This window comes from Benincasa hispida, chromosome 7, assembly GCF_027475165.1.
Source record: "Benincasa hispida cultivar pf3 chromosome 7, pf3_genome.v1.1, whole genome shotgun sequence".
NCBI classification, from domain to species: Eukaryota; Viridiplantae; Streptophyta; class Magnoliopsida; order Cucurbitales; family Cucurbitaceae; genus Benincasa; species Benincasa hispida.
Genome location: NC_143484.1, coordinates 56,918,107 through 56,941,138, shown reverse-complemented (window position 1 = coordinate 56,941,138; position 23,032 = coordinate 56,918,107). Strand labels below are relative to the sequence as shown.

Here is a 23,032-nt window from a genome sequence, read left to right as displayed (position 1 = left end):
TTTTGTGCCATGTATGAACCCTACTCTAATATTGGTATCGAAGGTATGGTAAGGTACCTAGATTTCAGTTATGCTAAGGATCCTTGACACCGAAGGTATTGTAAGGTGGTCAGGACCCAGTTCAACTCTATGTGCACGTATGACTATGTTATTTACGTTGATGAGATTGAGTGAAAGGGTTCTCTCTCTCAACTAAAGTTATTAGGGATTGAGCAAAAGGGCTCTCCCATATGTTCAGGAAGTGGAGTAGTGGTGTTTTCCAGAAAGATGCTAATGAACTTTATTTTAGGGGTTTTACGTGATGTACTTTTACGATTCTAGTGTCATTTTCAAAACCCTGACTATGATTTTATAAATGTTCAATGATTAGCATTTCATGTTAGTTATAATTTAAAACATGTTTTATTTAAGATAGTCATTCTTGAGCATTTTAAACTTACTATTTCATATGTTTCCTTTCTTCAGGTAGTAGTCGACGTCCCGAAGCCAAGTAGATATGCTAGTCAGTTACTATCCAGGATTTTCTCCAGAGAATAGTGTTTAGGTGGTTTATCATATCTGTTTAACTATGGTTTTGTCGGTATATATCATAGAGATCTGGATAGAAATACTAAGACGAGGATTGTAATTATAATCATGTATGTTACTAGTTTAACTGTGATGGGAATGAATGTAGATTTTTAGATCAGTAACACCTATGTTAACATGTTGTTATCAAATCATGCTTGGAACAATTATAGTATTGAAATGTTTAACATGTTGTCGGATGCTAAGTTTACAGGTTACAGAGCTTAGTAGGATAGTAGTTGTCACAAAACGGTTAGCAATTGCTATCCATACATCGGTTAGCAATTGCTATCCACACATTCTTTCTTGGATTAAAAAGGGTAATTTGAGGAGGGGTGTGACAAGATTTCGATGTCATAAAAATACATTTCATAACATTTGTGAAATGTCAAAGAAATGCTTATGATGATAGATAATTATTTGTTTTCGTACCTGTCATTATAGATATTTCCATCAATTTTGGCACAATACATACCAACATTTAATATAAAACTTCATATATAACAATAAAATTTGGTAAAATTAATGTAAAGAAACTAGTAACCAAATTTTATTTAAGTTATTTACAAAGAAACTAAATACAACTAAGTTGTAACGACCCGACCCCCTAGGACTTAGGTAAGGCCGTTACTAACATAAATGCATGCAAAGAATTTAAAACGACGCTCAGTTATTTGAAATAAATGCTAATTAAAACAAGAGAAGTTCAAAAGACATTTATTAAATGCAATTGTTAAAAAACAATAATAGGGTACCCATAAATCATAAAGGTTAATAAATATATATGAAAAACAATTCTTAATAATAAGTTTCAAACATCAAAACTAAACATTAAGAGAAACATGAAAAGAACTCTAAATCTCATGATGCGGAAGTGTAAAAAAAATTAGTCCCAGTGACACGATCACGAATTCCGCTGTGCCATCGCCAGTTCATCTTTACACTTACCTGAAACATCAACATAAGAAAGAATGAGTATGAAATACTCGGTAAGTAGCCCCACCACTGGGATCAGGCTAGGCATCTATGTTCTCTAGATATCCGCATATGGCACATAAACACATGAAACAGACAAGAGACAGAGTCCTATCCTATTTTAGTTAAGTATGTCTACAAAACTGGTGGATCCCAAAGGAAACACAAAACTGGTGAATCTCGGAGGAAACACAAACTGGTGAATCCCGAAGGAAACACAAACTGGTGAATCCCGAAGGAAACACAAACTGGTGAATTCCGAAGGAAACATAAAACTGGTGAATCCTGAAGGAAACACAAACTGGTGAATCCCGAAGGAAACACAAAACTGGTGAATCCCGAAAGAAACACAAACTGGTGAATCCCGAAGGAAACACAAACTGGTGAATCCCGAGGGAAACACAAAACTGGTGAGCATTTAACCAATCAATAAGGATATTCACACAGTCTCAACGTTCAAAGAATCAACATCGTACAATTCTAAAACATATATGAAATCCTTGGTACCATGGCTCCATCACATACACATAATCCTCAACAACATATTATACAACATTCATGTAGTCCTTACATCAAAATTCTACAACATACAAGTATGCCTCAAAACTAGCAGATCAGACGTCGACATAAGAAAACACATACCATCACATACTAAGGATCAAGTGCTTAGGTGTGTATTTAAACAATTCAGTACTCGTGCCAGAACATACTTTGATTCAGGTCATATTATCAATCAACATGCTAACAATTTACCATACATACACTCACCATGCTAGCATACAACTAAAGCCTGGCCCGTGGGCAGTTCCAGTGGTAAGATTACTTACCCCAAATAAAGTCCAAAAGTTAAGTCAAGGGAACAAACTCCTTTCTAGCTTTCCACAACTTTTGAATGAGAACCTAGACCATGGACAAAAATCGCTCTTAACCTTTAAGCCCAATTTTTAAACACTAAATCATTCCCAAATTACCAGCACAACTTACCCAAAAGTGGTTTGCCAAGATCACCTCAAAGTTCTAACACCAAAATTTTGTTGGAATCAATCTCAAGTCGTTCGCATCTAAATTCAAAACTTCTCCAAAACTTGAATCTAAAGCCCAAAGTGTAGTTTGTTCCAAATTGTCTTCAGTCTCTCAAATAAATGCCTTAATCTAAGCAATTCAATAATAATGGTTAGAACCTCAAATAAATTCCAGCAACAACATTTTAATTCAATCCTTCCAAAGCTTAATATACTTACCAAAATGTTGCTTGGTCCAAAATTAGTTTCAAACTCAAATCTGTTTGCGAACCCAACTTAATCCTGCGCAATGCTTGACAATACACTTCGACCTTAAAATTCCTTCAATGCTTGAATCTATGGCCCAAACATAATGGGTGTTAACAATTTTAGCCAAAACGAACTGAGTAACCAAAATCTTCAAGAAAATTCTAAAAGACTCATATCTTACCCAAAACTTCACCACAAGCCAAAATCCGACAAACGGCGGCGAAGGGAGGCAGTGACCGAGGAGATCGGCGGCTGGGTTGGCGGTGTGCGAACGGTCAGTAGCGGAACTAGACGGATCGAGCGGCTCTCGACAGAACGCAGCAGACGAGGCGTCTGCTCTGACCAGCCGGCACGCTGAGAGGGCTTCGAATCGCCGATTGCTCATCAACGTCGGGTTTGACGAAAAACTGAGCTATCGTCGACAACTAGGTTTTCTTGGGGGGGGGGGGGGGGCACGTGCGATGAGGTTGAAGAAAAAGATTTTAAGTTTTGTTTATATAAAGAGAAAAATAATAATAAAACAAAAACTAAAAAGGAAATAAAATAAACTTATTTTATTTCTTTCCTTATTCCACTCTATACCATTTAAATTTATTTCCTTTTCCAAGAAAAATAAATTCTTGTCATAAATTTCCAAATTGAGTTTGACAATTGAAAAGAATTTGAATAATTTTCACGCCAACACTTAAATCCTCGCACTTATACTTTAAATTCAAAAATTCCAAACCTGCCCTTCCACTAAGGATAATTAGTGAAAAGGGAAAAAATACATTATTATTAAATAAAAAGGCGCGGGATGTTATATAAGTGTTGCAAAAAAAAAAAAAATGTGTTAGCACTATCCAAACAAAAAAAAATACATATAAATAATTTACTTGGTGGTTTCCTCGCTTTAATGGGTCTATCCAATACCTAGTAAACAAAACAACATTCATTTCAAAACTCAACTCAATACATCAATGTCACCAATAATAACAATATTCATAAAGTATATATTCTTAAGGTTCACAATCTTCTCAACTCATTAAACATCAATCTGCTCAAAATATTGATATGAAAACCTACTTCCATAAAGTAAGAATACTCACACCACTCTAAAGGGAAAAAAATAGTCAAATGAGGTAAATGTTCAAAATATTCATGCCATTACATTTTTCGTCTACTATTCCAACAAAAGTCTTATTCATGTCATATAGTCGAAACATAACACACAAAATACATAGTACAAAATATTTATCATACTCAAATGAGATGTTCTTACCTTGACAAGAACCTTAAAACTTAGTTCGAACACTCTAAAACAGTCTAGAACTATAAACAAAGAGTTTAAAACTTAATTAGAAATCTTAATCTACAATAATATTGTATTTATAGAAAATTATTAGTGCAAATATATATTTGTATAACGAATCAAATAATTAACCGTCTTACAATAACTCAATGAATGATGATCCATTAGTAGCACCTAAGATGGTCATAATTTGAATACTCACATAAGTCTATTATCATAAAAACTTAAGAAAAATTAAAGGACCGTATTTGAATTTGAAATGAGTTTAGAGCATTCTCACCTACTAATCTTACCCAAAAAGACAAACACTTGCTAGCAATTTGAAGATTTGAAGTCGTTAAGGAGTCGATAAAATTAAACTAAAGTCAATTGGGGGTGGACCTTTATTGAAACACACCGAAAGAGAGAAAACATTGCTTAAAATTGTTGGAAACGTGTAGATCAAATTTTTTACTCTTAAAGCCATTTAGAATTTTGTATGAAACCTACTTACTTCGATTGACAGTCCGATAATCCTCAATCTTCAATCCTCAATCTATTTCCTTGAACAAATATTAACTTTTACAATTGAATCTATAAATCAGATGGTAGAATCTACTGTAATAATAAGATTACATAATAAAATAAAAGTTGATGAACTTTCTTAATCTTATTTTCAATATAGGAACTCATAAACCAATAATTCATTCATTCTAATCATTCTTCCTTCACATTCATAATTGATGAAGAAAATTATAAGATAATTAATATATTTTAGTTGATAATTTAGATTAATTAGTATTCTATAATCAATTAATTAATTGATCCTTTATTATCATACATAGATTAAACATTTACCAAAAGATATTGATACATTAAAAATAAGTAAATAAATAACGGTCTACTATTTGAACTGAGTAGTTAAACGAATGCGTATTAAATTAAATTTAAAATTGAAAATGAGGGTTAACAAAAATAAGGTGAGACGAACTATTATTAAACTATCATATAGATAAAAAAAAAAAAAAAAAAAAAAATTAATGAAGAAAAAGGAAAGGAAAGAGGAAAATGAGAGAAAAATAAATATTGGGAGGAGAATGGAAAAAAGGCCCACATAACATGAACAATCTTATCTTGAAGGAGAGTGCGTGGGTGGCAAATAATACAAGTTTTGAAGGAGTATAAAAAGAAGAAAACAGTGAGAATGAAAGTGATGTTCCCACTTTGGGGAATTTTAATTTAAAGCCAATATGAGTCCATTCATATATATTATATCTAAGTTGCCATATATTATGCTATGCCTCCTCATCTATTTGCCCTTTCAATTAATTCATATCCTATGGTTAGGGGATATTTCCTCATCAATAATTACATTGCACACAAATACTAAATACAAATAACTATACTTTTTAAAAGTTAGATTTGGACTTGATTTTACAATCAACTTAGTGGCAGAATGATATTTTTCTGCTTTCAAATTTCTATTTGTGCTTATATACTTTTGGTTTTTGTCTATTTAAATCGTTATATTTTAAAATATCGTTTCAAGTGTTTTTGTACTTAAAAAAAAAATTAACATCTTGTTCATATTTGTTTTTACTAGTCGGAACGATGTATGTTGCATGTATTTCATAACATTGAAAATAAAATGTACATGTATGAGTTGAAATAAAAATCTTCTATTTAATACTCCTTTTTTCTTTATATTTTAAAAGAACATACAAACAAATAATATTTGCATTTATAATAAGAAAACTTTAAGATAACAACTCATCACTTTTATTAGAAATTAAAATATGTTTCTATTATATTTGTTTCAAAATTACACATAGATGAATTGTTGTGTATTTATAACATATTTGAAAAGAAAAAAGATAAAGTACAAAAGCATGTAAAAATAATGAATTTATTATAAATCAACTCATTGGTATGCATTTACAAAAATTAAAAAGTAAAAAAAAAAAAATACTACAAAAGTATAAAATAATTTCTGTCACTTTACCGACTCCTAAATTACTTGAACATTTAAAAATTTTCTCGAATCTAAAAAATAAGGGCTTCTTTTTCACCTCTTCAATGTATGAGGAAGAATATGTGAATTTGTGTACATAACAAAAATCAAAATCTAGATTTTTATAAAAGATTATTTTTTACTTTTAGATAAAATAAATTAAAAAAAAAAGCTATTATCACTACAATTTAAAAAGAGGGAGAACATTTCTACTTAATGATTTAATGCAAAATTACTATATATATATATATATATAATAGCATATTATATTTAAATAATAAATAGATTTTTTATTCTTATTTTTTTAATGTGATTTTTTTTCCTTTAAACAAGATTAAGAGTTTTATCGTGTTTTTTTTTTTTTAACTTTTTTTCATATCTCCTTTTAATTTTAGATTTAGATGGTATATAGATTTTTTTTATTTTTTATTTTTATTTCTAGACCTGGGAGAGATAGAAGTATAAAAATTAAACTTTTCTTAAAAAAGAAGAAAAAAAGATTTTACTATTAACAAAATTAAAATAAATAAATAAATATACTTGAATGCTACAATAAATTTCTACAATTTCTACGTAAAAAAATGGAAGCAAAAATGTTGGGGAGAGGGATTGACAAAATTCTTGAAAAAAAAAAGTGAGAGGAGATACCCATGAAAATATTTTATTTAGTTATTTATAGAAAAAATTTAGATTTCATATTTAGATTTATTTTAAATCAAATTATATTAACATGACATGAGATATAAAAGAAAAAAATGTGATTTTAAAAAATATATATTATCATTTAACACGCCAAAAGATAGGGAAATGTTTTTTAAAAAAATAATGTGTAATGGCCAAAAGAAAAATTAAGTAGTATAATGGCAAAATAATAGGGAATTTTTTTTAATAATTTAAATGTAAAATTATATTAAAAAAATCTCTGTAACCAACTCCTAAAAAAGGCAAATAAGAAAATAAAATGTTTCTCTCCTTACCCTCTTTTAGATAATATAGATTATTATTTTTCTTTCTGCACAATATTACTTTATGTTCAATATTTTTTTAAAGATTGTAATAAATTTGTATCAAAGTGTTATAATATTTCAATATAAATAAATACATTAATCATTTAGATCACTGGATAATAAATTTAAAGTATCTCAACTAAATAAATTGATAAAAGTTAATTAGATGGTTTTTTTTTTAATTATTATTATTATTTGTTTTAAACTTACTTTGATCATATGCTTTTAATTTTGTATCTCATTTTGGATTTTAAAGCATCGAAAAGTACAAATTTTTCCTGTCAAATTAGGAAAAAAAATTCTGGAAATTTCAAAAGTAATCATTTTCATCCCTAAACTTAATATTAATTGTTTTAGTTGATAAGTTTTCAAAAAGTTCCATATTTTTTGTATATGGTTTTTTTTTTTTCTCACCCAAATAATCATCACTTGTCGTCCAAAACTTGCTACTGAAAATATGTGGTGTAAATGTAAATACGTTAATTTACCTAATCAAAGTTGATCAAAGAAAATAAGATGATCAAAATGGTTGTTTTTTTGAAGTTAAGAGAATATAATAGAAATAAAATAAGAAAAATTGAAAAACGAAATTGGAACAAACCTCAAAAATTCAAAACCACTCCGAGATTTAAACCCAAATTTATATATTTAAATATTATCGTACGTGTACTCATAATATTGTAAAAAGAAAAAAAAGTATGTACTCATAATAATGTGCCTTTTCTTTTAAAGGTACCATAATGTGCTATGTGGATTATTTGTTATTAGCAAATTATAAATTTGTAATGTAACACGAGGGAGGTGGTACCTTGAAAGAAAGTACTAGAAACCTTGAAAGAAAGCTACGTTTTCTATATATAGACACGTTTTGGAAATAATAAATATTACATTTTTAGCCATCAAATTTTTTAAAGGATACGCTGTGTTTAGTCCATGAATTTTAAAAATATACCTTTTTTAGTTCTTGATTTTTTTAAAAAACATAAGTGGATTTGATTCTTGAATTTTCAAAATGCACCTTTTGAATCCCTAAAGTTTCTAAGAATAGTTTAAAATATCTTTGAAATAATGTTTTTTAAGTTATTTTTAATATTTATATGACATTTAAAATTAGAAAATTATTTAGAGAAAATAAATAATCTTTAAAAATTATTTTCTAATTTCAAATGTCTTATAATTATTTTAAATAATAAAAAAAAAATAAGAGACCTTTTTAACCTATTTTGAAAAACTCGTAGACCGAAAATATACATTTTTGTATATTTAGGGACCAGACACGTCTATTCTAAAAGACTTGGGTGTGTTTGGGGTAAATAAAGATTATCGTAAGACTATAATATCCATCTCATGCTACAGTAAATACTATTTTGTATTTTTCAATTAACTACAGTCAATACTATTTCAAAACCTCATTTGCTACCGTTTTAAGTATTTTATATTCATCACTTTTTTATTCCTTGCTACAATGTTTATTATTTCCTTCTTAAGTTAAAATAATTTACACCTCAAACACATATTATTATAATTCAAACTAAAATAATCTACACTCACAAACTAGTATAACTCAACTATAATAACCTAGAATTATAATAACCAACTTCTTGCCCCAAATGCCCCCTTGGAGACTAAAAATTAAATTTTGAAAACTTAATGACCAAAAACACCAATTATTCAAAACTCAGAAACTAAAGAAGTAATTTTCTGTTAAGATGTTAATAATTTTAAAGTGTGTTTGGTATAGTTTCTAGAGTCATTTAGATAAATTTTGAATTAATTCAAAAACTTTTTTTTCATAAAAAAACAAATGAGGAATATATTATAAAAAAAATTAAATGTTTAAAAATATTTGGAGGAAAATACACATATTTATATATAATGACTTTTGGATGTAGTTCTATAATATAATTTCGTTATTTAATATGAAATACTACTACTTTTTTTTAAACGATATTACTACTAACTACTATTTATAACACACAATTACTCATTTCTTAATTATATGAATATATGTAATTTTATGAAATGAATACCTTTGTAGTATTTTGGAGCAACCTTAACATATTTATCTTCACAACTTTTAATCTTATGTCCTTTTTTAAATATTATATTATTATATTAATAACGAATTATAGATATTTTTTTTTTAAATCGTCCTTGTTTAAATAAATTTAAAAAACAATAAATATTTGAGGAAAAAAAAGAAGAAATAGTACAAGTTAGTATGGGAATGAAAGATTAATAAAAAAAGGAAGGGGGTAGAAGAGATTCACGAGATGGGAATTACCAATCAGAAACAAAGGAGACATGTTTCTGAGGGCATCTTGTGTGTTTGGGATTTTTGTATACATATAACTTAAATATTTTCTGAAAAATTAATTTTCAAAATAAAGCATGCCACCAAACTTTTTTTTTTAAACATTTTTTTCTCTTTCTCGTTCTCGTTCTAGTTCACTTTCTTATTTTTCTCTGATTTTTTTTCTATTTTTTCCCTCACACTATCTCGTTCTTGCCTTTTGAACTTGGTTCGTTTGATGTTTGAAAAAATTCTTCTAACTGTCAACGTTATAGGATGAAAAAAAAACCAACTCTACTTATTATTGTCATTGATGTATCGCTGAAGGCAAAATATATAGAACGAAACCTTGTTATCATTGGAGATAAAATAGATAGAAGAGATCTAGAATAAGAACTTTCATTTACACAAATATATATATATATATATATATATTAAAAATAATTGAATTTCTTTAAACATCACTCAATTTTTTTTTTCGGTTGAAAAAGAGATGAAATAAGATTTTGCCACAAATTTGAGTTGTTATGATTTGGGCAAATTTGATGTGATAAAAGGACTAATGATGGAGACAAGTGTACTATCAATAATATTAATTCAATTTGTTGTGGTTTTGTGATTCAAATTTTAGAGATGCCAGCCCATTTTGATTCATCAGACAAAGCTCCTAATGTAATGTCCTTATTCATTAGAAAGAAAAAGGACGAATATAGCGACCAAAAGCACAACCGGACACCCGCACCCAGCGCTCATCAATTTCATTTTTCCCCTTGTCTCCACCCACATACCCAACCCTTCTTTATTTCCCACACACACTTGACGCTACTACCTCATTTCCTTTCAACTTCTCATAATTTTCCCTTCACTATACGCCACACTTACTTCATTTTCAATTTTTCAATTTTTTCCTACTCTCTAAATTGTCCTCCTTGTCGGGTGAGATTTACAATATAGTTTTATTACACGACCAAATCTAGGTGGTAGACTAGATTTATCATAAGTTATAACAAGACATATGACTTAAATGCATATTAATCATTTCAATCAATTAAATGAATCTACAACGTTTTCTTTTAACATCAATACATTATATTTGTTGACATGGGAAACTCGCATACGGGCCTTGAGCGCTCTCCCATTCCTAGAGCTAGCCTGCACGGAAGTACTTGCAATTATGTGATGTTGAGTTGAGTAAACTCTAATGCCTTAGATAATATAGAAAGTATAACTCAGGTAAGCACAAAAACAATTAGAGTTTCTCATTTGGAGATACTTTGAATTATCGATATGAAACCATTTATAAAGTTTTTCCTCTAACACCTGTTTGGTGTTATGTGTAATGCTAGCGGTGTTAGAGTGGGCCTGACCTTCAAAGCTGTAGAGTGTCAGAAACGAGGTCAGTTTGATCATTTTTCTTTTGGTGAAGCTCTTGGAGCTAAACTAGTTGATTCGAAACCTGAGATTTGATTTTCTCTTTTGAAATGTCGGGGCTCCTATGTTAACTTTTATTTTCTTTGGTTTGATCACTTGTGCCTGGCTTGAAAAATAAAAATAAAAATAGCACCTCAATCTTACATGGATTCAGTCTTCTTCATTTCCTTTTTGGTATCTCCGTTTGTGGAGGTTGGATAATGGATAGTACAAACAACATGGTACATGTCACCAAAGAAATATCATAATCACAATAATAATAATAATAATAACAATAATCTACAAGCAGCCTGAAAATTAAATATTTTCAAGGGTGAGAAAGCGAAACCACTAAATAATAATTAATATATTCAATGATTTTCACATATTGGAATTCCTTTTTTAATTACTTAAAGTATTTAATTGGAATAATAAACCCAATTAAAATCATATTTGGTAAGAGGTTAATTATGCTATAGTATAGTCCCTTGATTCCAAAAATAAATAATAATAATAAGAAGAAGAAGAAGAAAACAAGTAATATTGACATGGCGTTATTTAATTGGGGGCTGATTTGGAATTTGGAACTGTCCTCCATTGCTCAAACATTCTTGTCAATAAACGGAACCCGTTTTCCGGGGTAAAATGTTTCCCGCACTTTTTTTAATTTATATTTCTTAAATATCAAATATTATAAAATTAAGAAAAATAAAATAAATAATATCGCAATTAAATTAACATCATATATATGAAGACAAAGCAGTGCAAGCCTCCAAGCCCCAACTTCAACCAAAACCACTTTTTCTTTACATCACACCGGCGTTAAATATTCCGTCCACTTTTCCGATCTCTTCTCCAGCTACTCTTGGATTTCTCTCATCGGAAAGATGGCAATAGAATGAGGAATCAGAAGCGGCGATCATGTCCGTATCGATTTCCAACTGCTTCTCTAATTTACTCTGCCAGGAAGATTCTTCCGGCGTCTTCTCCAGCGAGTCGCCGGGGTGTTCTTCCGACCTCGATTCTCCGGCTTGCGTCGAGGAATCTATTTCCGTCTTCATCAAGAATGAGAGTCACTTCGTCCCCGATTACGACTGTTTGTCGCGCTTCCAATCTCCGTCGCTTGATGCGGCCGCTAGATTAGACTCTATTGCATGGATTCTTAAGGTACGGATTTCGTCTGTGCTTCTCCGATTTGTTTCATAATCGGTCAGAACTTTTTCATTTATTACCAAAATGCCACTCTTCACGTGACGAATATTGCGGTTGTATTCTCACACTAGAATCCGTCGGCGATTACTGGTACTGAGTCAGATCCGAGTCGCTCGAATCGGAGTCCGTCTCAGTGGCCGTCGGCGAATCCGTTTGATATATTATAATTATTTATCTCCGTCTCCGTCGCACACGGCGGTTATTTATGCGATATATATCTTTTGCAGGTTCAAGCGTATTACGGTTTTCAGCCGTTAACAGCGTATCTCTCCGTTAACTACTTGGATCGCTTTCTTAGTTCACGCCGTTTGCCGGTGAGATTCTTTCGAGAGAAAATAAATATCATTTGCATGAATTATTTTGAAGATTCAAGATGATTATTGAGCGATTCGAGTGATCATTGCTTCTTTTGTTACATTTAATGGGAGTAATTATATTTGACTTTTTCAAACCATGAAAATGACTACACTAGACTCTAGCAATATTTAGTATATAACGTATATTATATATTTCCTGTATTCAGATTAAGACTGCATTAATTTATTTTCAAATTTAAAATATCTAACTATTTCTAAAATAGAATAAAATAATATAAAGTATTCACGTGAATATAACTAAAATAGTATATTTTACTTAACTTTGTCACGTGATAAATTATGATTGAACAACCGTTCAAGACCTTTTAAAAAAAGTTTGAACTTTTTGGAAATTGGAGAAATGGTTAATCAAATAATAAGTAGTAAATTATGAGTAAATATTTATCGTGCACATCACTTTGTTATAGAATTGCTAAAGTCCTGAAAGTACGATTTAATATTCATTATGCCTTTCACAAACTTTTGTTTCTCCTGTCGCGGCACATGCAATGTGTGTGCACAGTGCCGGCAAAGTAACGAATAGGATGAACTAATTTGATATGACAAAATCACCAATAAACTCTCACCTAAAATACCGGTGGCATTTATTGTTTGCTTGATAATGATGTTGATTTATTACTGGGATTTGGAAAATGATTAGCCCCTAATGGTTAGTTAGTTTGGTTAATTTTTCTTCAGCAAACAAATGGGTGGCCATTGCAACTCCTCTCTGTTGCTTGTCTTTCACTCGCTGCTAAAATGGAGGAACCTCTTGTTCCCGCATTACTGGATCTTCAGGTTGATTTGAATTGCCTCATAAATTTTGCTCCTATTTTTTGGTGAATTATAATGGATTATTTTTCATTTTCAGGTTGAAGGGGCAAAATATATATTTGAACCCAGAACAATATGCAGGATGGAATTATTAGTGCTGAGAGTATTGGATTGGCGGCTGCGTTCAGTAACACCGTTCAATTTCATAGCTTTTTTTGCTTGCAAGCTTGACCCATCTGGAGATTTCATTGGGTTTCTTATCTCAAGAGCAACAGAAATTATACTGTCACATATCCGAGGTAAATAAACAAAAAATACTAAACTGGGCTCTGTTTTTTCTTTTTTTAGACATAGATGATGAATCAAAGTTATGTATTATTATTATATGGTCCACAGAGGTAATATTTCTGGAGTACTGGCCATCGTGTATTGCGGCAGCCGCCTTGCTTTGTGCAGCAAATGAAGTCCAGAATTTGTCTGTTGTCAATCCAGAACAAGCTGAATCATGGTGCAGTGGTCTAAGGAAAGTAAGCACCAGATTGTGATTACGTCGAGGATGTGTGTGTTTATAATATCCAAAGGATGCCAATTTCGAAAGAATGTTTATATTTGCAGGAAAATATCATCGGCTGCTACCGTTTAATGCAAGAGATTGTGCTTGATAATAGCCGGAGAAACTTCCCCAAAATCATACCTCAGTTTAGAGTGACAGTCCGCACTAGAATGAGATCCAGCGACTTATCCTCTTACTCTTCCTCTTCCTCATCTTCATCATCACCAAACAAAAGGAGAAAATTAAACCAGACCCATTTCTGGGTAGATGATGATGATAAAGGTAACACCGAAGAATGAGAGTTAAAAAGTAGAATCCTCCATATTTTTTGGGAGGGTTTAGATGTTAAGTTAACATTTAACTAGAATGGATGGTGCGTGTTAATTATAGTACATAGAGTAATGAAATCTCAAAGTTTTCAGGTGAGCTGTGAGATTTCAATAATTTTATTTATTTTTGGATCTTGTTGGTGGGCAATTGCCATTAATTTAATGGCTTTTGCAGATTCCCAATGGGAAGGGAAACTAAAGGGGAAAGCGGGGTTGGTTTGATTTTGAGGGAAATGGCAGAGCGTTGAATAAGTGGAGTCCATATGGAGTGTGAAAGAGAAAAGTTTGAAGGGGAAACTTGGATTTAAAACTCTACATTGAACAGTGGGAGTGGGACCTATGAACTATGAAAAAAGTTATTGAGAAAATCATCAAGTGGGCAGTGGCATATGGTTTCAAGTTCCAAGTTTGAAGTCAGAGGAGATTTTGATTCAAAAGTTTCTCATCTTCAACAACTATATTTTGTTGCTCCCCAATGGATGGGCAGTAAATAAATAGAAACGGGGTGGCTCCAATTTACAGCTTTGAGTGGCTGTGTGTGTGCACACGTTTTTTGGTGCGTGGGCATGCTTTTGCTTGTGTTTGTGTAGTGTATGAGTGGAGGAAGTGCCTCTGTTTTTTTTAGTTGTGTGAGTTAATTTTTACAGCTAGGGAAAAAATCCCAAGTATAGAGAAAGGGTCTTTGGGGCCTTTGAATGCTTGTTGTATTGTTTTTTTTTTTCAATCAATGTGATTAATTTTCACTCATTTCTCTGTCTTTCTCTGTGTGACTCTGCCCATCACATGTGATTGATAATCAATACTTGGTAGCTTTGTGAATTGGCTTTTCTTCTCAGTATCATAGTGTTTATTATGTATTATATGGGAATGGGCTCTCTCTCCCTCTAACCAGCTGGCTGGCCCCTCCGATTAGCTAACCACCGGTGATGACCTCCGCCGTGGCTGTTTTCATCTTAATTATAAACTGTGGGAGGATGTTGTAGTGTACAAAAAAAACAGAGTGGGGGAGGCCAAAAAACACCACAGAAAATTGTCATTTAGCCTTAGATACCCGACATATCATGTATTATTTTCCATAACTATGGCCCCTTCTTTGCTAAAATCCACCACCCAAAATTAGGCACTCTCTCTTCCTTTCTAGGACCACGCTCCATCTTCTTTTATTTGATTTGTAATCTGAAAAGATGGAAAAAAAAAAAAGGTAGTTGCAGCCTCAAAGTATTAACAATTATAGTACAACAAAAATTGACAAATATAACAAAATTTAGATCTAATAATAAAAGTCTATGGAATAAGTATAAAATTGATCTTTTTTTAGTAGTGACTTCAGAAATTTCTTGAGCCAAATAAGAAATGAATTTTACAACTTTATTATATTTTTAATAGAAATTTATCACGAATAGATTTTGCTATATTTAAAATTTTTTAAAAAAGTTACACTTAATTATTAGTCATAAACTGCTATTTATAGCAATTATTTAAAAAAAAAAAAAACCATAGTGACAACTATTACTGGATAGTACTTCTAGATTCCAAGATATTCCATTGATTAGTCATCTTGTAGGACCATCATGTTGGCTACGAATTTGAATAGTTTATTTGATCATCCTTAAATAAATAGGGAAATCGTGTACCTTTTTTTTTTATACACAAAGACAGAAACTAGGCCTTTTGGTTATGGAGTACCTTTTCTTTTCTATGATGAGTTTGATTCGTGTATAAACTTAGCCATTTCTACAACCACTTGGCCAATTTTGTCAAAATAATATTTATTAATGGGTGTCTTGATTGATATTTTGATTCATCCATTCCAAAGACTTTTATCGCATCATTTCATATTAAATAATATGTTGTCCTAACTCCTAACTATTTGCACAGAAAAAAATGGAACACACCATGCTTCCTTCATTTGTACGTTCAAGAAAAAAGAGTATATTTAAAATAACACATGGGTTGAAAAACATAGAATCATTGAGTTTATCACAGCTGTTTAATAATTAATGTAGTTTTTGTCTCTTACTATATTTTTTTAAAAAAACTTTATATTATGTGCTTTTATAATAATAGTATCTAATTTAATATATTTGCAGATAATTTATTCACTTATTCCTCTACCAAATATGGATGACATCTTTCAAAAGAGACTCACAAGACGATAAGAAAATTACATACAATACAACACTTTTAAATTTTGGTTTTTTTGGGATATATAATTAATTCTAAATGATCACATCACTATCCAATCCATCTTTTAAGTAATTTTTAAAAAATCTTCATACATTTACTAAAATATTGTGGATCCCCATTATACAAATCTCTAATATCATCGGATGGTCGGTATTGAATTACATTTATTTGAGAACGACTTCACAAATCAATTAAATGAGAAAATATTAGAAGATGGGTTCCACTAGAATTTGGACTATCCCCTACACCTATTAGAGGCTGAGCCACGCCACCATCTTTCTCTACCAAAAAGGCAGCCATTAAATTATATGTGGGCCTATGATCATAAGCTAAATAATCATCATATTGTAAATTAATATTATCTAGCCCAAGCCAATCTCGAAGTCTTTGTAAAGATACGTACATACAATAATCTCCTCCACACCAACCAAAAGTTAAATGGGTATTTTTGGAAAATGAAAAAAAAAAAAAAAAAAACCCATTTTGAAATATATATTGATAATGAGATTTGTTTGTTATTTTGATTGGTACAAGTGGAGAATAACATGCATCTGGGAAAAGTTTTTATTTCCAGTACAATCACAGCTTAGAAGCATATATATAAATCTTTGTATATAAACACCTTTAGCGATTCAAAATTTTTCCGATATGAGACAACATATTATTTTTTCCTAAAAATATCTTTTTATTAGGAGCCAAAAGCCTAACTCAAATCCAAAAATGGTCAAAAGATGTTTGATAAAATGCTAGAATGAGTCACATGAGAAATAGGAGGAAAGGAAAGGGCATATTGAAGCATATTATTTAAAAGCGCCAATCGTGGGGGTTTTGATGGAGACTTGATGGGTAAAGATTAAAGAAAAGTGAAGCCTATAATATGTATTTGAGTTTTTGATTTTATGTCACTGCCCTATTGCTTCCTAAACCATCATATCACATTATTTCATCTCAAGTAGTAAATATAGTATATGATCAAAGTTTGGTAAATCAATCAAAATATGTGTATACTATGATCATTGGCAGCTGGAGCTATGATTGGCCCATTATATATATATATATATATATATATATATATATATATCTACAAGTAAAGTTCTTGAAAACTCCAACCAATTAGATTGTCCCATGTGTATCCAACTCGGACCATGAACTTGAGAGAGAATTGAGTTATTCATTTTTAACTTTCTAAGTAGTGTAGTAGTAGAAGGCTTGATTCAAATACTAAATAGGATGGGTAGATTATAATATTTATTTGGGGAGATTTGAGATTATGAGGAGTTAATGAGATATGAAAATGATGTTTTTTAGTCATAGGGAGCAACACTCTCATTACTCTTAATGAGCAAAGTTAAGGCTTATTTGGGGATTTAAAATGGAATCAAGTGAAAATAGCTACAAATTAGAAACAAAAATGTAGATGGATTAACATGAGAAAGTTTGAAGATTAAATTGATACAAACGGAATGGATAATTGCTTTAATTGGAAGAGTAGAAATAGAAAGAAAAAATGGAGATTGGAAAAAGAGTAGATGACATAATCTCAAAATATAAGAAAAATAGAATAGTATTAGTAAGTAATTAGGGGAAGAAAATGCATGAAGGGAGGTTTGAAGTAAGGTCCCAACAAAATCCCTTTTGATATATTTTGGCCTCCTTTTTGTTAAATGGTAAGAAAGACTTTAGGCAGGCCAAGGCCAACTGGATTTTTGCATAGCATGTGTGTTTTCTCTCAATACAAAATGGACTTTAAAGCAAAGGAATCCTAAGTTTTTCTTTTATATATAAATAGAATATTCAAATAAAAAAAGGCCAAAATTTCTTTTGCCCTCTGATCCATTGAAAGCTATAGTTTTTGCTATATATATATTTGTGTATATTCTCTACTTTTTGTGTGGGTTGAGTGGGGGTACCCTAATGTTTAGTCCTTGTGCAAAAATAAAAATTAATAATAATAATAATAACTTTAATTTGTGGGTTTTGCAGCAAAAAAAGCTTATAGGCCCCTAAAATAGTTGAAAAGCTAAAATGATTCTCAAGTCTGAAAATTCTTCAAATATGTCATGAGATATTATTATTATTATTATTTATTGGTGAAATATAACAAATTATATGTGCTGAAAGCAAGACAGCACTAGTGAGAAGGCCATGGGACATTCCCACTATTTAACATCAATCTCCAATTGCAAAAGAAGAAAGAAACAAAAGCAAAAGCAACTCTGGAAAAAAGTTTGTTTCATGTTCACTTACAAAAAGAGAATGTCACATTATTTACTTTTCTTTTTCTTCTTTTTTTCTATTAAAAAAATATAATATCTCTCATCTTGTTATGAATTATATTTTTTTTTTAAAAAAAAAAATATACATTCCACTTTATTTTTTGGACTAAGATGTAATTAAAATCTACATGTTGCATGTCACCTCATCTGATAATTGATTTCATTTGACAATCATTTTATTTTTTAAAATTAAATTTATAAACACCTTTTCCATTCTCTAAATTTTTTGTTTTGATGTATGTTTCAAAAATTCAAATCAAATTTTGAAAACTAAAAAAAATAGTTTTTAAAAACTTGTTTTTGTTTTTAAAATTTGGTTAAGAATTCAACTCTACTACTTAAGATTGAAATTTGGGCTTAGTTTTCAAAAACAAAAAATGAAAAATGAAATGGTTAGCCTAGTTTCTCATTTTTTGTTTTTGAAATTAAGTCTATATCCTTTCATTTATTATAATGAGATTCATATTTCTTGAGTAAAAAAATTGAATTCTTAGCTGAATTTCAAATTTCAATTTTCTAAATTGCTTTTTTTAGTTTTCAAAACTACACTGATAGAAAGTATATAACTAAACAAGAAATTTAGAAGTGAAAGAGGTATTTGTAGACTTAATTTTCAAAAATTAAAAATAAAAAACAAAATATTTATCAAATGGGACATTTGTTAGCTGTTTATTGTCTTTAAAGCCTGAGGTTTGTTTGGTTCACAATTCAGATTCTATTTTATGTTTTCAGATTTATGGAGTTCAGCGAATATGTGTTTGGCAAACAACTCCAATTATGTTTCTGAAAAATGTTTTTGGATTCTGTTATCCAAATAGTGTAAATTCTAAAAACAACATTTTTATGTTTTCATTGTATCCAAAATTTGAATTTTAAAATTTAAAATGCAGAATTATATTAATAAAGATCAAAATATTTAAAAATATATTATGTCATGTTATAAACTCAATTCAATTTTTCTAAAAATATTCAAACATGTATTATGTAATTATTATAAATTACATTAAACTCCAAATTTGGTCCCTATAATTTGGATAAAGTTAAAAGTTAGTCCATACGGCTTTAAAATTTAGAATTTAGTTCCTATGATTTGATATAACTTCATATATAGTCCATATGGTATGTTAAATCCTTTTAAGTAGTCCCTATCATAGGAACTATTGATGAAACTTTTATCGAACTATAGGAGTAAATTCTAATTATAAACCATAAAACCTCTAAGGACAAAAGTTTCAATTTATCCTATACATTACATAATATTACAAAATAATAATCATATAATCTTTTAACATAAAACCATATTCATAAATAAATTATTATTAGTTTATTGTGAATTAATATTTAGTGGATAACTACAACTCGTTTCTAATTTTTTAAATTAGAATTCAATCTCGTTTTTGTGTTTGGAACTTAGTTAATAATTTAAATATTTCTTAAAAAAGTATGAAAATATTGTGAAAAAGATGTAAAAAAGAAATAGTAACACTATGTTCCAAAATCAAATGATTTATCATAATAATGTGGATTTACATACTTTGGATGCGAATGAAGGTGACACCAAAAGAGAAAAAATAAAATCAAAAGAAAAGAAAGAGAAACATAGTGGGATTTAATTTTCTCGAGGGAGCGTCTGTGGGTATCATTTAGTTCTTCTTTTTTCTTTCTACTTTTTTTTTTTTTTTTTTTTTTTTTTTTTTTCGTGATACATAAAATGCTCCAATGTCAGCACGTGTATGGACCTGACTCTCCATTCTCCAAGGCCTAGAGTGGACAAATTAAAAGGTCTTCTTTTTAATCATTATTATTTATTTATCTTCCTTACTTTCATCATCATCATCTACTTCTCTTGTTTTCCCTAAATTTTATTTAATATTTATCCTTTTTTCCTTTTAGAAAATTTCCACTTTTTTCTACTTAATTAAATTATGCTGTCCATTAATTGGAGACACTAAACTTAGACACCTGGGCTGAATTTGGCCCATTCACACCTGGTTAATTTGGTGGGCTTTTGAGCTTCGGCCAGTCAGGGCAGAAGGCCCAAAGGTAGCTGGGCTTCGGCCCAAGATCAATCAATGGACTCTCTATGGGCTTTAGAAATCGACGGCACACTAAATTAGGGCTTAGCTTAGTGGCGGGATAACCCCATCCAATGGCGCCTTACGGTTGCGCTCTGGTCTTGGCCATTGCAGTTTCTCCCGCCAAGATCACAAGCTTCAACGGTCTTCACTATCCAATATTTTCCACTTTTCCTTCTTTCGTAAAGCCCTTCGTTAATTATACCTTAACCTCGTCGTTCATTTACAGAGCCACCCCGATCCCGGCCAGCTATGTTTACCCAGAACCGATACCAGAATTTGCAGAAGTTGTAAGTTTTTCCCCCGTAGCTTCTTTGTTTACTCGAATTCATTCGGTTTTGCGTTATGTGGTCGAGTTGATTAATACATTTGGTCGCTTTGTGCAGGAAACCCAGAAATTTAAGGAGCAGTTATCGAAGAAACTAGCGAAGGATCGTGAAACATTTGGGAACGACCTCGATTCGGTTGTGGATGTTTGCTCGAAGGTAATCATTTTATTGATTTTCCAGACTGTTAGATTGAAAAGATTATAATTTGTTTATTTGGTAATTATAATTTTGAGTTCATTTGTATTGGGCTGAAGCATATGTCTGGGCGGCTACCTGTTTGAGTAAATGTGTAAATCAAATGAGGCGATTGTTTTATTTTAGTTGTGCTTTTTCCTTCATGTTTCAATGGCATGAGATTTATTTCCCAACAGTTCAATAATTGAGCCCTGAGGAAACATCGGACCTTCCTATAGAGCAACAGGATGATCACTATTTCCAAGACAGCTTCCATTAAATGCGCTGAATTTTTCTGAATGTTTGACCAGTGCTGCCATTATTGATATGCTTCTTGCATTTTGATTTTTCAAATCAAAACTGAATAAATATTCCAATTTGAATTCAATTGTCCGGATTTAAGTGAGCTTAACATGAATGTACTTGCAAGTTTTGAGCAGATATTTGGTGAATACTTGCATGTGGAGTACGGAGGTCCTGGGACATTATTAGTGGAGCCTTTCACTAATATGTTTATTGCTCTCAACGAGAGGAAATTACCTGGAGCGGCTTTGGCCGCAAGAACTTCGCTCCTATGGGCTCAAAACCATCTAGATCATGATTGGAACATTTGGAACTTCAAAGGAAGGCTCAAATGATTTGTTTCTTGTTGTTACATTTGTGAAGATCCTTGTATTTATATCTAGATTCTGTTATCTTTGCTCTTGAGTTGAAGATGATGGAGGAACAAATGTGTGTATCATCACAAAGATACTCCAACACAGTGTCAATTTCATTGATATCTTTGTTGTTGCTATACAAATGGCTTATTTGTTGCAATTGCAATACATGAATCATTCTGGGGCTGTGGTTTTACACTGAATTGGAAACTTGGATACCCATTTTCAAGCTCTCTCTGAATCTTCTAACTTTCAGTAAATTGGGATGTTTCTCTGCCATCAACGAGCATCTTAAATCAAACTCCTCCATTCTGTCGTATGAACCACTCTTGCTTGTTATGATGTAGAAAAAAGTATGAAACATAAATCAGCTGGCAGCTTCAGAGATGCTCTGCAATGATGGTCTCCAAGCCTTTGACCTCGCCGCAGTGGTGTTTGCTACTGGTGTTCTGATTCGATGTCTTTCATGTTTGACTGCCTGCAATGTTTTTTTCAGAAAGATTATTGGTATGATTTTATCTCAAAAAATCTCTTCAAGTTGGAAATGACCCCTCCAATCACAATCATATTTGACTTTTTCACTTTCTGTTGCAGTGATCAATTCTCATTCAAAAAGGAAACAAATTGGGTTACCTGCTGGTTCTTTTCAGTATCTTCTAATTCGCCACCGGCAGACCGCTTCTCCGACGCCATTTGCGGCTTCTCTTCCGATTCCGGCAGTAGCTTCTTAGATTTTGCATACTTTTTAGCCCGCAACACCTTCATAACCTCTGCAAGTTCCAAACAAAACGTCAAAAGGGCTGAACTTATTAAACAGAAGGGAAAGTGTAAAAAACCTTCAAAAAGCAAAAATGGAAAAGAGGCAGTATACCCTGAGTGGTAACAAGCCGATAGGCATGGCCAAGAGCAAGAGTATCATTTGGCCGGAGAAGCTTGACACGAGTAAAACGCACCGTCTTGGGCTCCCGATTATCATCCTCAGATTGAGGCAAGGGAATTATAAGAGAAACATAGTGACCCGGATTAGTCCTCATAACTTCACTAGCCACCACCGGCCAATACAACCTCTCAATCCGGCCACTTGGGTGCTGTATAACCAGAGCCGCCGCATCAACCGCCTGGCAATTCCCCATCTGAATTCTGTATCGGTAGATTGAAAGAAGATGAGGAAGAAGATGAAGATTATTAGATAAGAGGAGAAGAACGAAAGAAGGAAGTCTCTTTCTATACAGCTTCCTTGTTCGCCAAATGGGTCTACTTAGTTAGAAGTGCAGGCCGTCCATTCATATATCTCACACTTCCCA

General features: G+C 31.2%; 3 protein-coding genes and 1 long non-coding RNA gene across 5 annotated transcripts; 2 read left to right on the top strand and 2 right to left on the bottom strand.

Annotated features, from left to right (window-relative positions):
* Positions 1–1,263: 1,263 nt before the first annotated feature.
* LOC120081204 (uncharacterized) lies at positions 1,264–3,248 on the bottom strand. The gene is made up of 5 exons (XR_005482716.2): positions 2,995–3,248; positions 2,784–2,900; positions 2,527–2,694; positions 2,370–2,442; positions 1,264–1,515 (listed from the first exon to the last, which is right to left on the bottom strand). It is a non-coding gene; the product is annotated as an uncharacterized LOC120081204 (long non-coding RNA).
* Positions 3,249–11,526: 8,278 nt separating this feature from the next.
* On the top strand, positions 11,527–14,775 carry LOC120081828 (cyclin-D1-1-like). 2 transcript variants are annotated; one of them, XM_039037002.2, is made up of 6 exons: positions 11,527–11,971; positions 12,244–12,330; positions 13,072–13,170; positions 13,244–13,445; positions 13,543–13,673; positions 13,762–14,775. In XM_039037002.2, exons 1-6 carry the CDS (start codon positions 11,726–11,728, stop codon positions 13,996–13,998), a joined length of 1,002 nt encoding a protein of 333 aa, XP_038892930.1. In that variant the 5' UTR covers positions 11,527–11,725; the 3' UTR covers positions 13,999–14,775. The 2 variants fall into 2 exon arrangements, with proteins under 2 accessions (XP_038892930.1, XP_090171832.1); XM_090315706.1 differs by lacking the exon at positions 13,072–13,170 and having other exon boundaries at positions 11,564–11,971.
* Positions 14,776–20,432: 5,657 nt separating this feature from the next.
* LOC120080926 (protein PLASTID REDOX INSENSITIVE 2, chloroplastic-like) lies at positions 20,433–21,931 on the top strand. The gene is made up of 3 exons (XM_039035608.2): positions 20,433–20,856; positions 20,953–21,051; positions 21,510–21,931. Exons 1-3 carry the CDS (start codon positions 20,641–20,643, stop codon positions 21,705–21,707), a joined length of 513 nt encoding a protein of 170 aa, XP_038891536.1. The 5' UTR covers positions 20,433–20,640; the 3' UTR covers positions 21,708–21,931.
* LOC120080927 (uncharacterized) lies at positions 21,821–23,032 on the bottom strand. Its single transcript, XM_039035609.2, has 3 exons — positions 22,600–23,032; positions 22,362–22,498; positions 21,821–22,206 (listed from the first exon to the last, which is right to left on the bottom strand). Exons 1-3 carry the CDS (start codon positions 22,859–22,861, stop codon positions 22,096–22,098), a joined length of 510 nt encoding a protein of 169 aa, XP_038891537.1. The 5' UTR covers positions 22,862–23,032; the 3' UTR covers positions 21,821–22,095.